General features: G+C 26.3%; 2 protein-coding genes across 2 annotated transcripts in view; one reads left to right on the top strand and one right to left on the bottom strand.

Annotated features, from left to right (window-relative positions):
• The window catches only part of LOC122505523 (follistatin-related protein 5-like), a 477,342-nt gene that overhangs the window by 139,488 nt on the left and 323,756 nt on the right, over window positions 1-14,098 (top strand). The window lies entirely within an intron of this gene.
• LOC122505529 (acyl-CoA Delta(11) desaturase-like) overlaps window positions 1-14,098 on the bottom strand; it is a 63,672-nt gene that overhangs the window by 29,251 nt on the left and 20,323 nt on the right. The window contains exon 2 of the mRNA XM_043617211.1: window positions 175-394. Within this exon, the coding sequence (XP_043473146.1) occupies window positions 175-394 (220 nt within the window). The remainder of the gene's footprint in view (window positions 1-174; window positions 395-14,098) is intronic.

Below are 14,098 nucleotides of genomic sequence, written 5' to 3'. Positions count from 1 at the left end.
CTCCAAGAAAGTTAGAAAGACTTTTAATATTTCTTTCCTAACGAGAATATATTTTATTTTAATTATTTTATTTATTTTATTTCCTTTTCTTTATGTGGAAAGTATTTTCAGTACAAAAAAATTGAAACAGTTCTCTACTTTTTAGGAAAAGTTATATTTTCAAAATATACTCACTAAATATCCAGGTTCCCAATTTTGCCTGCGTGCAACTAGTCGCAAATGCATAGACACCGAAAATATGTAAAATTGCAATGCCAATGATGTTGCGCCAAATAAGTGGTTGCTGTGCATCGTGAGATTTTAGTTGTGGTGTATCTTCGACAGCAATGTCTGAATTTTCCTTTTTCTCCTTAACAGTTTGCAACTCATATTGAGTGATCGTTGTTGTCGTCATCTTTAAAGAGAGAAACACGTACATGACATTATTTCCAAATATAAATTTATATTTATAATTGTAGGTGGGTTTAAAAATATCCAACTCTATAAACGAAAAGAATAGACTCGATCAATACTGTATATGTTCTTGATTTAAATATAGAATCTTATACTTGTCCTACAGAGAAAGAGAGTTCGATAAACTTATTTTAAAAACAGTGGATAGGCTATTTTGTTTTATTTATAGAAATTTATTTTAATTGTTAATGAAAAAGAACTGGAATTTATCGATGTGTTGCTATTTTGTCTGGTGTTCTTTATTTAATGTTGTGATTAAATTAAAAGGAGGGTTCATTTCAGATTTTCTGACCTGGTTTTAACTTATTTTAAAATATATTGTTATTGATAATTTGAATGATACTAAAAATAATGGTAACAATATTGATGTTGAACATTACTGGTTCAAACAATATTGATGATGAAAATGATTGGTACCAGCAATTTCAATGATAAAAATTCTTGGTACCAACAATATTAGTAGAAAAAGTTATTGGTACCAACAATATTCGTAACAAAAATAATTAGTACAGACAATATTGTCAACAAAAATAATTGGTACCAACAATATTAGTAACAAAATTTATTAGTACCAAAAATACTGGTAACAGAAATTTGTAGTACAAATAATATTGTAAAAAAAAAAATTTCGTAACAACAAGATTGGTAACAAAAATTATTGGTACTAACAATATTAGTAACAAAAATGATTGGTACCAACAATATTAATAATAAAAATGAACGATGCCAATAACTTTAGTAGCAAACACGATTGTTACCAACAATATTGGTAACAACAATTATTGCTACCAACAATATTGTGAAGAAAAATTATTGGTACTAACAATATTGGTAAGAAAGATTATTGATACCAAACAATATTGGTAGAAAATGTTAATGGTACCAATAATATTATTAACAAAATATCTGGTGACAACGTTTTAGGTAAAGACAATTTTAAATGTCAATAATATTGGTAGAAAAGTTATTGGTACCAACAATATTCGTAACAAAAATTATTTGTAACAACAATATTGATATAAAAATTTATTAGTATCTACAATTTAGATAAAAAAAAATTTTGTTAGCAACAATATTGGTAACGAAAATGATACGTACGAAAAACATTAGTAATAAACACGATTGGTAGCAATAATATTAGTAACAAAAATAATTGGTATCAACAGCATTGACAAAAAAAATTATTGTTATCAACAATATTGGCAGAAAATGTTATTGGTACCAACAATATTTATTACAAAAATGATTAATACAAACAATATTGGCAACAAAATATTTGGTATCAAAATTTTAGTAACGAAAATTATTAGTACCAATAATATTGGTAGAAAAAGTTATTGGTACCAACAATATTGGTAACAAAAATAACTGGTGAAAAAAGATTCTCAGATTATTAATACCTACAATATAAACAAAAAAATTTTTTAACCAACAATATTGGTGATAAAAAAAATTAGTACCTACAATATTGGTAATAAAAAATTGTTGGTACCAACAATATTTGGTTAAAATATAATTGATTATTCTAAGTTGGAAATTTATTTTGTAAGGAAGTGAAAGTTTGAGAACGATTTATTTGTCGAATAAAATTTATTGCTTTTTGTACGCTTATTTTTAGCTATATAATCGCAAATTTGTAACGAATTTTCTCTATCAAGAGCGTAGCCTTGGAGGAAATATTCTACCCTCGGGTCTTTCCGTTGCGGAATGACTTCCCCTTGACCTTGACCTATCGAGTCCTTTCAATATAAATACCTTCATACTTCGGAATTCATGTCTGTATATATGTAGGCTAATCGATTCCCGATTAATTGCATCATTTGAATACGTGCCTTGTGATTAGTTTCTAATTTGACTAATTATATACCTTAAGTATCCCAAATCAATATACTATTATCTATTGACATACGGCGCAAAAATTACATTTTAATATGTTCCCTAAAACTTTTTTTAATTTCTAGATTTCATTTAATTGTAACAATATTTAATATTAACAATACTTAGTCGTATAAAAATATTTATTTATTGTTCAATTAATTTTCTGTAAAATTAATAATAAACATTATTGATACCAAAAAATTTTAGTAACAAAAGCAAATCGTTCAAAAATAATGAAAATAAAATTAAAAAAACTGGTACCATCAATATCGGTATCAAAAATGACTGGTACCAACAATTTTGATTGTAAAACTTATTCTTATCAAGAAGTATTAGTACCAAAATTTGGTACAAAAAAAATATTTATACCAAAAATATTGGTAGTATAAATTATTATTAGTGCTAGAATATTATTAGCTAAAATTATTGGCACCAGCAATATGTTTGTTATAAAAATAACTGGTACCAACAATATTGATAACAAATAGAAATAAAGCCAATAATATTTGTAACAAAAAATATTGTAACCAACAATATTGGTAACGAAAATGATTCCTACCAACAATATTGATAACAAAAATTGTTGGTACCAACAAAATTTGTAACAAAAATTCTTAGTACAAACAAAATTTGTAACAAAAATTTTTGGTACCAACAATATTCGTAACGAAAATGATTAGTATAAACAATATTGTTAACAAAATTTTTTGGTACCAACAATATTAGTAACAAAAATGATTAGTACAAACAATATTGTTAACAAAAATGATTGGTACCAACAATATTGGTACACAAATTTACTAGTACCAACATACTGGTAACAAAATTTTTTTAATACATACAATAATATAAAAAAAAATTTTGTACTAACAAGATTGGTAACAAAAATTATTGGTACCAACAATATTGGTAACGAAAATGATTTCTACCAACAATATTGATAACAAAAATAGTTAGTACCAATAATATTGGTAACAAAAATTATTGGTACCAAAAACATTAGTAGCAAACACGATTATTATCAACAATATTGGTAACAAAAATGATTGCTACTAACATTGTTGATAACAAAAGTGGTTGGTACCAAAAGCATTAGTAACAAACATGATTGGTACCAATGTTATTCGTAACAAAAATGTTTGGTACAAACAATATTAGTCTCAAAAATTTCACTCACATTTTTTTCTTACTATTTGTTTTTTATTTTCCCTTTTTTATTTTTTTCTAAATTTTTTGCATGCGCTAAAATTACAATCCGTGAATAAATATGTGAGGTGTATAGTGAAAAATTTTCACAGAGCCGTTCACATGAGAGATAAAATTTGGATTGTGGAGTAGTAGCGGGGGGTTGAAGCATTGATATGCAAAAAAGTTTTTCGAGATGAGGCTCTAGAAGAGAGAGAGAGAGAGAGTGAGAGAGAGTAGAAAAATTGTGCATCGATAGTTGAAGTGATGGAATGGATGTATAGCTGTAGGGGAATCGGAAATCGCGAATCTCTCGGCACAATTTAAGCCGAGTGCGATGAAACTAATCCGCAATACGCGAAACAATCGCCTGCGACGTCGCGATTTATGAGGCGCAGCTTAACGTTCAGTGATCGATGGGGCTAGAGTAAACGTCGAGTCGAGGCTAACAAAGTCCAGCTTCTCCAAATACCAGTGGTCGACGACCGGTCGACCGGAATTCATCCAGCTTCCGTTTTCCCTGCTTCCTCTTTCTCTCCACTTTTTATTTTTGGATTCTACGCTATTTTTTTTCTTTGTTTTTTTTTATCTCTTTCTCTCATTCACTTTTTTTTCTCATCTTCATTCCTATCTTTACTGACGATTTTTTATTTTGTCTGAAAAATTGCGAATCATTTTTTTAATTAAAAAAAAAGAATTAAGTTTTTTTTATTTTATTAGGAAATTAAAAAATTAGTTTTTACTGAAGGAGAATTTTAATTATTTCCACAATAACTTTTTTTCATTTTATTTAGTATAAAAAAAGTTGTTGAGAAATAAAGAAATGGTGATTTAATTTCTCCACTTGAGAACGCCAAGGTCACCACCAGGTGGCAGAAGAAATTCCAAGAAAAAACTAAACTGCCATCTAGCGGTGACCTTGGCGTTCGCAAGTGGAGAATTAAATCACAAGATGTTCGTCAATTTTCGTAATTCTATAATTATTCAAAACTTTTGAAAAATACTGAGAAAAAAATACAAACAAAATAATACAGACAATAAAAAATTCTGTCAAAAAATTATTTATTTTCCTTGGAGTAAATTTTCAGTAATAGTGATAAAGTTTTTGTTCCAATATTGTTTGCGGTTTTGTTCATTTATCATATATTCATTTTTTTGCTCGTCATTCTATTGAATGAAAAATTCTTTTATTAAAAGAGGAAAACAATTTTTGATTAAAGGAAGAAAAGTTGTGTTTCTCATTTCTTTTTTTTTTCTCTTTCATTTTGTTCTCGGGAAATGTTTTTCGTTATAGAAAAGATATTTGTCAATGTCACATTGATGGGGTTTTCATAGTTTTCGTAGATTCCAACTTGTACGCTCCCTCTCCATCATACGGAGTCCAGTTTTCTATAGTATAAAAGCAAGTTTTCGCTTCTTCATTCTATTGTGCCGTTACAATCTCTCTCCTTTGACATCGCCTTATCTCGTCCTCGCACTCGACGGTTTTATTGTTTGACCCATTCTTTACTCTTCACCTCTTTTATTCCTTTTCTTTCAGTCTATATACTTAAGTTTCTTTTTTTATTTTTGCTTCATTTTCTTGACAATTCCCGAATTAAATTAACATATTTCTAATAAAACAATGATAAAAAGATAATAATTATTAATTATTATTACTAATTATATTATTATTATGAATATTGTTATTAAATTTATTAAATATTATTACACTAGTAATAATTTTAGTAGCAAAAATTGTTGGTACCAGCAATTTTGTTAGCAATATTTTGTAACAGCACAAATTTTTGATGGAAAATGATTGGTACCAACAATATTTGTAACAAAAATTATTGGTACCAACAATATTGGCAACAAAAATAAATTGTACCAACAATATTGATAGAAAAAACTATTCATACCAACAATACTGTTAACAAAAATAATTACTATCAACAATATTAGTTACAACAAATGATTGGTACCAACAATATTTATACAAAAAAATATTGGTAACAGTAATTTTTAGAAAAGAAAATTGTCATATAAAATGTTTGGTACCAACAAGATTAATAACAAAAATTATTGGTACCAACAATAATGGTAACAAAAATAATTGTTACCAGCAATATTGGTAACAAAAATGATTAATACAAACGATATTGGCAACAAAAATAATTGTTACCAACAATATTGGCAACAAAAATAATTGTTACCAACAATATTGGTAACAAAAATTATTGGTACTAACAATATTGGTAACAAAAATGATTACCACAAACAATATTGTCAAAAAAAATGTTTGTTGCCAAAAATATTGGTAACAAAAATTATTGGTACCAACAATATTGCTAACAAAAATTATTGGTACCAACAATATTGGTAACAAAAATTCTTGGTACCAACAATATTAATAACAAAAATTCTTGGTACCAACAATATTGATAACAAAAATTGTTGGTACCAACAAGATTGGTAACAAAAATGATTAGCACAAACAATATTGTCAAAAAAAAATGTTTATTACCAACTGGATTGGTAACAAAAATTATTGGTACCAACAATATTAGTAGAAAATATTGTTGGTACTAACAATATTGTTAACAAACATAATTGTTACTAACATTATTGGTAACAAAAATGATTGCTACTAACATTGTTAGTAACAGAAGTGGTTGGTAAAAATAATTCGCAGCAACAATATTAGTATTAAAAATTATTGGTAGCAAAATTTTTTTTACCAAATAATTGCAGCAATTCTTTTGTTACTACTAATAGTACCAAAAATTTCCTTCCACTAACTATAGAAAAAATTTTAATGGTAATCTTAGCACTGATAAAAATTTTTTTTTGCAAAAATAATATTAAAAATTCCACTATCCTAATTTTCTTAAAGAAACGAAATCTTTAGAAAGAATTTTATTTGCAAATTTTTTTAATCAGAGAACCTTTTAAATTTTTAATTGTTGATGTTGAAAGATGGATAATATTCTGCATGAACTAACGTTTATAGCTCATTGTGAAGTAATCTACCTTTTGCCTTTATTTTTATACTCAATATTTCTCCACATACTTTTACGCGAGACTTGCTTTTCTAGGCATTTTTACGTGCCAGTGATTTTTAAAGTTTATTTCTGCACGGACAATCATTTCCTGATTTTTTTTCTTCTTTTTTTTTGCTCCTATTTTCATGAAAGAAGTAGAGAAAACACTTTATCAGCATTTTAATAATTTAATAACAATTTTTTCTTCTTTTTTTGAAGAAAATCATGGAAAATGTTTTTTTTATAAATTTAAGTATCTTTTTAATAAAAAATATTTTACATTTTTTTTATATTTTAAATAATTTTATTTTGTTTACTTATTTAAATTCTATTTTTTCTTTATTTACATTTTATTGTATGTTTTTTTTTATCTTTTTAAATTTTTTTATTTGTTTTCTATTTTCTTAACTGTGTTATTTTTTAAAAATAATTTTTTGTTAGAAATTTATTTCTAACAGAAGTAATTAAAGGCTATTGTGTAAGAAAAGTAATAATGTTAACGTGAAATAAAAAATTTATCTGAAAAAGTGACATTATCGTTGATACTGAATTTCAATAAAAATTTACATAGAGAAGCTAAAGTGCAATTAATTAAGAAATATTGTTCAATTATAAAAAAGCGATGAAAATTTTTATTCTTATCTTCCATTTCTTAAATGGAGAGGAAAAAAGTAATGGAAAAAAAGATAACATTGTCCATTTATTACGTTAAATTTTCACAATGTCTGTAAATTATAATTTAATCAAGAAAGTTAAAATAAAAAGGTTATTAATTTAATTATTATTAATTGTACAGGTAACTAATTTTAATTTTCGTTAATAATATATTATTATTACTATATTTTATTATTATTTTGTTAGTTATATGAAAAAAATATTGTTGATAAAAGTTATTGGTACCAATGAAACTGGAACTAAAAACAAAAATTATAAAAATTTGTTTAGTAATAACAAAAAAATAAAAGAAAGTAATAAAAGAAATATTTTCAAAAAGTTTTGAGTTAAATTTTGTAGGTACATATATATATATATATATATATTTTTTTTTTTTTGTACAAAGTTGACAGCTTTTGAAAAAATAGAAAAAACAATGCAATATTAGAACAGAGTAAATAGAAAAAAAAGTTGATTTGACGTTTCATAAGAAATAAATAAATTTTATTGTTCCTGGAAACATTGATTTATTGCGTTTCGTCGCCTTTCACTCGCTAAATAATCAAACAAACGGGAATGCATTTGCCGTTCTAGGTGTCAGTCGCTATTGATATACGCCAATTACCACGAGGAAAAAAAGAAAGAATAGACGAAAAGCAAATAATACAAAAGAAAAAAAAATATTGAGGAAAAGTCAGTAAAGATTTTTAATGGACCAACTTAGTTTCTGTTGATGAAAGTGATATGCATATTTGAAATAAATTTTACGCATCATTAATTCGTCCAGAAGTACGCAAAAAAAATTAAAATTTCAACTTCGCCTATTAATTTGACAAACCGGAAAGAAATCGATTGATTAGAAATCATGAGTCGGTGTAATATTTATTGTTTATCCTCTAAAGTAAATCACGATTAAAAGCGTTTATTTTTTGGTTCTTTGACAGGGAAAAAAATATTTTTTGTTAGCGACAAATTCTTGAATTAAAAAATAGGCAATAAGAATTAAAATAAAATTCTGCTATAATTTAATTAAGTTAATTAAGCAGGTGGTAAAATCAATTTTTATACCAAAAGTTGTCAAGAAAAGCTGGTGTTACAATTAAGTTTGATAAAATTGTTGGTACCAGTAATTTTTGTATAAATATTTTAAGATACCAACAATATCAGTAACAAAAATAAATGGTACTAACAATATTGGTAACAAAAATGGTTGGTACCAAAAACATTAGTAATAAACACGATTGGTACCAACAATGTTGGCAACAAAAATACTAGATATCAACAATATTAGTAATAAAAATTATTGGTACCAATAATATTGGTAGAAAAAGTTACTGGCATTTACAATATTAGTATCAAAAATGGTTGGTACCAAAAATATTGGTAATAAAAATTATTGGCACCAACAATATTGATATTAAAAATGATTGGTACCAAGAATATTGGTAACAAATATTATAATTTCTGGTAATTAGTCATTAGCATTGTTAAGAAAGTGATAACAATTATTTTTTGCTTTCAAAACATTATATCAGAGAATTCTATTTGCTTTTTTATTTTTCGTTTGAATTTGTTATTTGTTTTATTTATTTCATCATTTTTTAATAGCAGAAATAGGAAATGGTCCATTACTTTGTAAATAATAACAATTATTATTTTCAATTTCTGTAAAAAAAATTTGAAAATTTATTGAAAATTTTCAATAATACTTTCAACAAAAGTTAACAATCTAGATAGTAGTTGAAAACAAATTGAATTTCGAAAATGATAATATTGAAAATAGAGGGAAAGAGAGATGGGAGAATGCTGAAATCTATATAGAGGGAGAGTTGAGTTTTGAGAGTCTCAGATTAATGATGTTTGACATTGATGACAATTGGCCATCATGATTAATAGAGAGCAATTATGATACTGAATGGATGCATTTCGCACAGTTTGAATTTTGCTGATGACTCCAGATCAATCATTTTTAATTAGTCTATTATATAACACTTTCATATATATCCCGTTTAAACCTTCATTTTTTTATTGGATATTTTATCTTTATAGCGGAAATAAATTTTAATGCAAAAAAAAAATAATGTAGTTATAAATTTTTTTTTACAATATTATTAGAGGTGTGCAAAAAGCTCGAAACCCGAAGCTCGAGCGGGTATTTTCGAGCTTTTCATTTTTCGAGCCGAGCCGAGCCTATTCAGTTCGAGCTCGAGCCGAGCTTTATAAAAAGCTCGAATAATTTCGGGTACTCGAATTTTTCGGGTACCCGAAACTTTCGGGTACTCGAAATTTTCGAGTACTCGATTTGATTCGAGCCCTTGAGAAAATCCAAAATTTTCTACATTAATTTTTAATTAAATTTTTTTTTGTAAAAAAAAAAAATTTTTTAATTTAAAAGCTCGAATTAAATCGAGTACTCGAAAATTTCGGGTACCTGAATTCATTCGAGTACCCGAAATATTCGAGTACTCGAGTGAATTCGGGTACCCGATACATCGAGCCCGGCTCGGGCTCGGCTCGGCTCGGCTCGAAAAAATTGCGGCCCGGCTCGGCTCGGCTATTCGAGCTTTTTGCACACCTCTAAATATTATTGGTTCCGGTTAATTTTGTAAGAAAGAATTTTCATTACTAATATTGTTGGTACCAATAATTCTTTTACTAATACTGTTGGTACTAATATATTTTATTAATAATATTGTTCGAACTAGTATATTTTATTAATAATATTGTTGGTACCATTAAGTTCTGTGACTAATATTGCTGGAACCAACCATTTTTATTACCAATCTTATTGGTACCAATCATTTTTGTTATAGCGATATTGTTGGTACCAATTATTTTTGTTATCACTATTGTTGGTACCAATAATTTTTGTTAGCAATATTTTTGGTACCTTTCATTTTTATTTCCAGTATTTTTGGTACTAATCATCTTTATTGCAAATAATGTTGGAACCAATTATTTTTGTTATCAATATTGTTGGTACCAATAATTTTTGTTAGCAATATTTTTGATACTATTCATTTTTATTACCCATATTGTTAGTAAAAATCATTTTTATTACCTGTATTTTTGGTACCAATAATTTTTATTATCAATAGTGTTGGTAGCAATCATTTATATCACCAGTATTGTTGGCACCAATAATTTTTTTTATTAATATTGTTGGTACCAATCATTTTTAATATCAATATTGTTGGTACTAATATTTTTTTTTGCCAATATGGTTTATACCATTAAAACCATTTATTTGTTACCAATATTGTTGGTACTAAACATTTTTGTTATCAATATTGTTGGTACCAATTATTTTTTGTTAGTAATATTGTTGGTACAAATAATTTTTGTTACCCATATTGTTGGTAAAAATCATTTTTATTATCAGTCTTTTTGGTATCAATCATTTTAATTACCAATACTGTTGGTACCAATATATTTTATTACTTATGTTGTTGGTACCATTAAATTTTGTTACTAATATTGCTGGAACCAACCATTTTTGTTACCAATTTTATTGGTACGAATCATTTTTGTTATAGCGATATTTTTGGTACCAATCATTTTTATTTTCAGTATTATTGGTACCAATCATATTTATTATCATTATTGTTGGTACCAATCATTTTTATCACCAGTATTGTTGGTACCAATTATTTTTTTTATTAATATTGTTGGTACAAATAATTTTTGTTACCCATATTGTTGGTAAAAATAATTTTTATTATCAGTATTTTTGGTATCAATGATTTTTATTACCAATATTGTTGGTACCAATATATTTTATTACTTATATTGTTGGTACCATTAAATTCTGTTACTAATATTGCTGAAACCAACCATTTTTGTTACCAATCTTATTGGTACCAATCATTTTTTTTATTAATATTGTTGGTACCAATCATTTTTATTATTAATATTGTCGGTACTAATCATTTTTGTTTCCAATATTGTTTATACTATTAATTTTTGTTACCAATATTGTTGGTACTAAACATTTTTGTTATCAATATTGTTGGTACCAATTATTTTTGTTAGCAATATTGTTGGTACCAATCATTTTTGTTACCCATATTGTTGGTAAAAATCATTTTTATACTAGTATTTTTGGTATCAATCATTTTTTTACCAATATTGTGGGTACCAATCATTTTTATCACCAGTATTGTTGGTACCAATTATTTTTTTTTATTAATATTGTTGCTACCAATCATTTTTACTATCAATATTGTTGGTATCAGTTTTGGTGTATATGGTAAAATTTTTGTAACCATTAATGATGGTATAATTTTTGTTACAAATAACATTTGCATTAATTATGTAAATCTTTTTTTTTTATTTCTTTCGATAACAATTATTAATAATTTGAAAACAGAAGAGAGAATTCACTATCTCAGCTAGACGGAAAATCCAATTTGAAAAATTGTATACATAACAAAACACTTGTGCCGCGTAAGTTTAGATAAACCCTTAAACTAAAGTTGTTCTCGAAACTGTGTTTCGTTAGTAATCACTCCTCAAGATCTTATTATCAATTTTATCTGCCTGAATAGTCCGAAGGCAAAACTCGTTAAAACTTTAGAGGTACATCGATACCAGAGTACAATATATATCTCTATAGATGCATATATAGAGAAAGAGTGAGAGAGATGGGTCAACAAGTTCGCATCATCTAACTTGATCGATTGGAAAGCAGGTTTAGTGTTTGTTTTTACACTTTAGGGGAGGGGAGGAGGGGGTCAATTAAAAGATGACGTAGATAATGATAATGATGATGCGAGTATATAATCCATTAATTCGTTTACACCTTTCTGCATATCCATTATAATCCATTTACATTAAATGCATCCCACTGTCAGCTGTTGTAATGGTTTAGTTTTCTCTATAGACTTTTCAAAATGAGGCTAATGTCGCGCTTGGAAACTGGTTTATTCACCTGTAGTCGCGCACGCTTTATATAGATATATACTTATGATCGTATTCTATAGTCGTGTAATTTATTTCTATTGATAGCTAATGGGATACAAACAGGAAGGGAAAATTAATTGTTGTTGATGTATATTTATGACATAAATGTTATAAATTTAGCTTTATTTATTTAGTTGAAATATTCTATGGTCAGGAAAATAATTTATTTGAAACAACCAAACATTTTGTTGAATCAATCAAATTAGTGCATTTCCGTTCGGAAAAGAAAAGTAAAAGTTGTGTAGAATTTTACTAAAATTATTCTAAAGAATCATCCAAATAAAAAATTACTAAATTCTACAGAATTTTTAGATGAATTCTAGTAAAAATTTTGCAAAAAATGTTTGTTTTTTAATTAAATAAACGCCTCGTTGACAATTTGTAATCATCACTAAATTAATTGGTTGTAAATTAAACTTAATGTTAATTTAATACAAAATTATATAATTTAATAAAAGAATTTATAAAATATTTTTTAAAAGAATAAGAATAATAAAAATAATAAAAATTGCAATAAATAAAATAAAACATAAATTTTATTGACCAAACATATTACAAATATTCTTGAATGAAAATCTAATTATGTTTATATTGAATAAGAAAGAGAAGTAGTTTTTTTCATTTGTAGGAAATAATAAAAATTAATTAAGAAATTTACTCCACAAAAAGATGCAATTATGGGAAGGTGAAAAAAAGTGAATGCAATGCGGAATGGGATAATGTGTGTGGTGTGTTTTCAATTAATGGTATGTGGTAATTCAATGAGCTAGTCCAGTGCACACACACTCAGACACACACATATTGTTATACATGAAGAATTTCAGTTAGGAACGAGGAAATCAGATTTCAAAAATTATTATGTCAGATAAATGGGTAATTTTTCTTGTGAAGATTTCATAAGTTAAACAGTTTTTTTTCTCTTGTCGCATTTAATTTATTGTCCATCAAGTTTAGAAAAATGAAATATCTATTTAGTTTCTAATTTTCTCACTATCATAAACGATATATCTTTCGTCATTTCTTCAATGCAATTTTGTTCTTAGCACCTTTTTCTATTAATTTGCACTTTTTTCATTATATTCGTGATGTAAAGTGTATTTGGCAATTTGCACTCTTCGCTAATTTAATGACTTTGGCGACAAAAAATACAAGTGAAATAATAATCAAATTTAATTTAATTATTTGCAACAAATAAAAAGTTTGTTTATTGCTACCATAGAAACAGGTAGAAAAAACAATTGGTACCAATAATACAAGGAACAAAAATTATGGGTACCAACAATATTGGTAACAAAAATAATCGGTACCAACAATATTAGGAGAAAAAGTTACTGGTACCTACAATATAAGTAACAAAAATTGTTTGTATCAACAATATTGCGAACAAAAAATGTTGGTACCAAAAACATTAGTAACAAATCCGATTGGTACCATCAAAACCGTAAAAAAAATTATTGGTACCAACAATATTTGAAACGAACATGATATGATCAGCACCAACCGTATTGGTGACAAAAATTATTGGTACCAAAAGAATGCTACAAAAATTATTGGTACCAACAATATTGTTAGAAAAAAATAGTACCATGAATTTTGGTATCAAAAATGATTGGTACCAACAATATTGATGACAAAAATGATTGGTACCAACAATATTCATGACAAAAATGATTGGTACTAACAATATTGATGATAAAAATTATTGATATCAACGTATTGGTAACAAAAATAAGTGCAGTAACAATATTGGTACTAAAAATATTTGGCACCACCAATATTGCTAAAAAAATGATAGGTACCAACAATATTAGTAAAAAAAATTTATTTGTACAAAGAATATTGGTAACAAAAATAATAAGTACCAACAATATTGGTAACAAAAATTATTGGTACGAACAATATTGGTAAGAAAACTTATTGATACAAAAATTATTTGTACCAAA

Source organism: Leptopilina heterotoma, unplaced genomic scaffold (genome assembly GCF_015476425.1).
Source record: "Leptopilina heterotoma isolate Lh14 unplaced genomic scaffold, ASM1547642v1 Lhet_36, whole genome shotgun sequence".
In the NCBI taxonomy this organism is placed as follows: domain Eukaryota; kingdom Metazoa; phylum Arthropoda; class Insecta; order Hymenoptera; family Figitidae; genus Leptopilina; species Leptopilina heterotoma.
The sequence above is the reverse complement of the archived record's forward strand: the minus strand, read 5'-3'. Positions and strand labels throughout refer to the sequence as shown.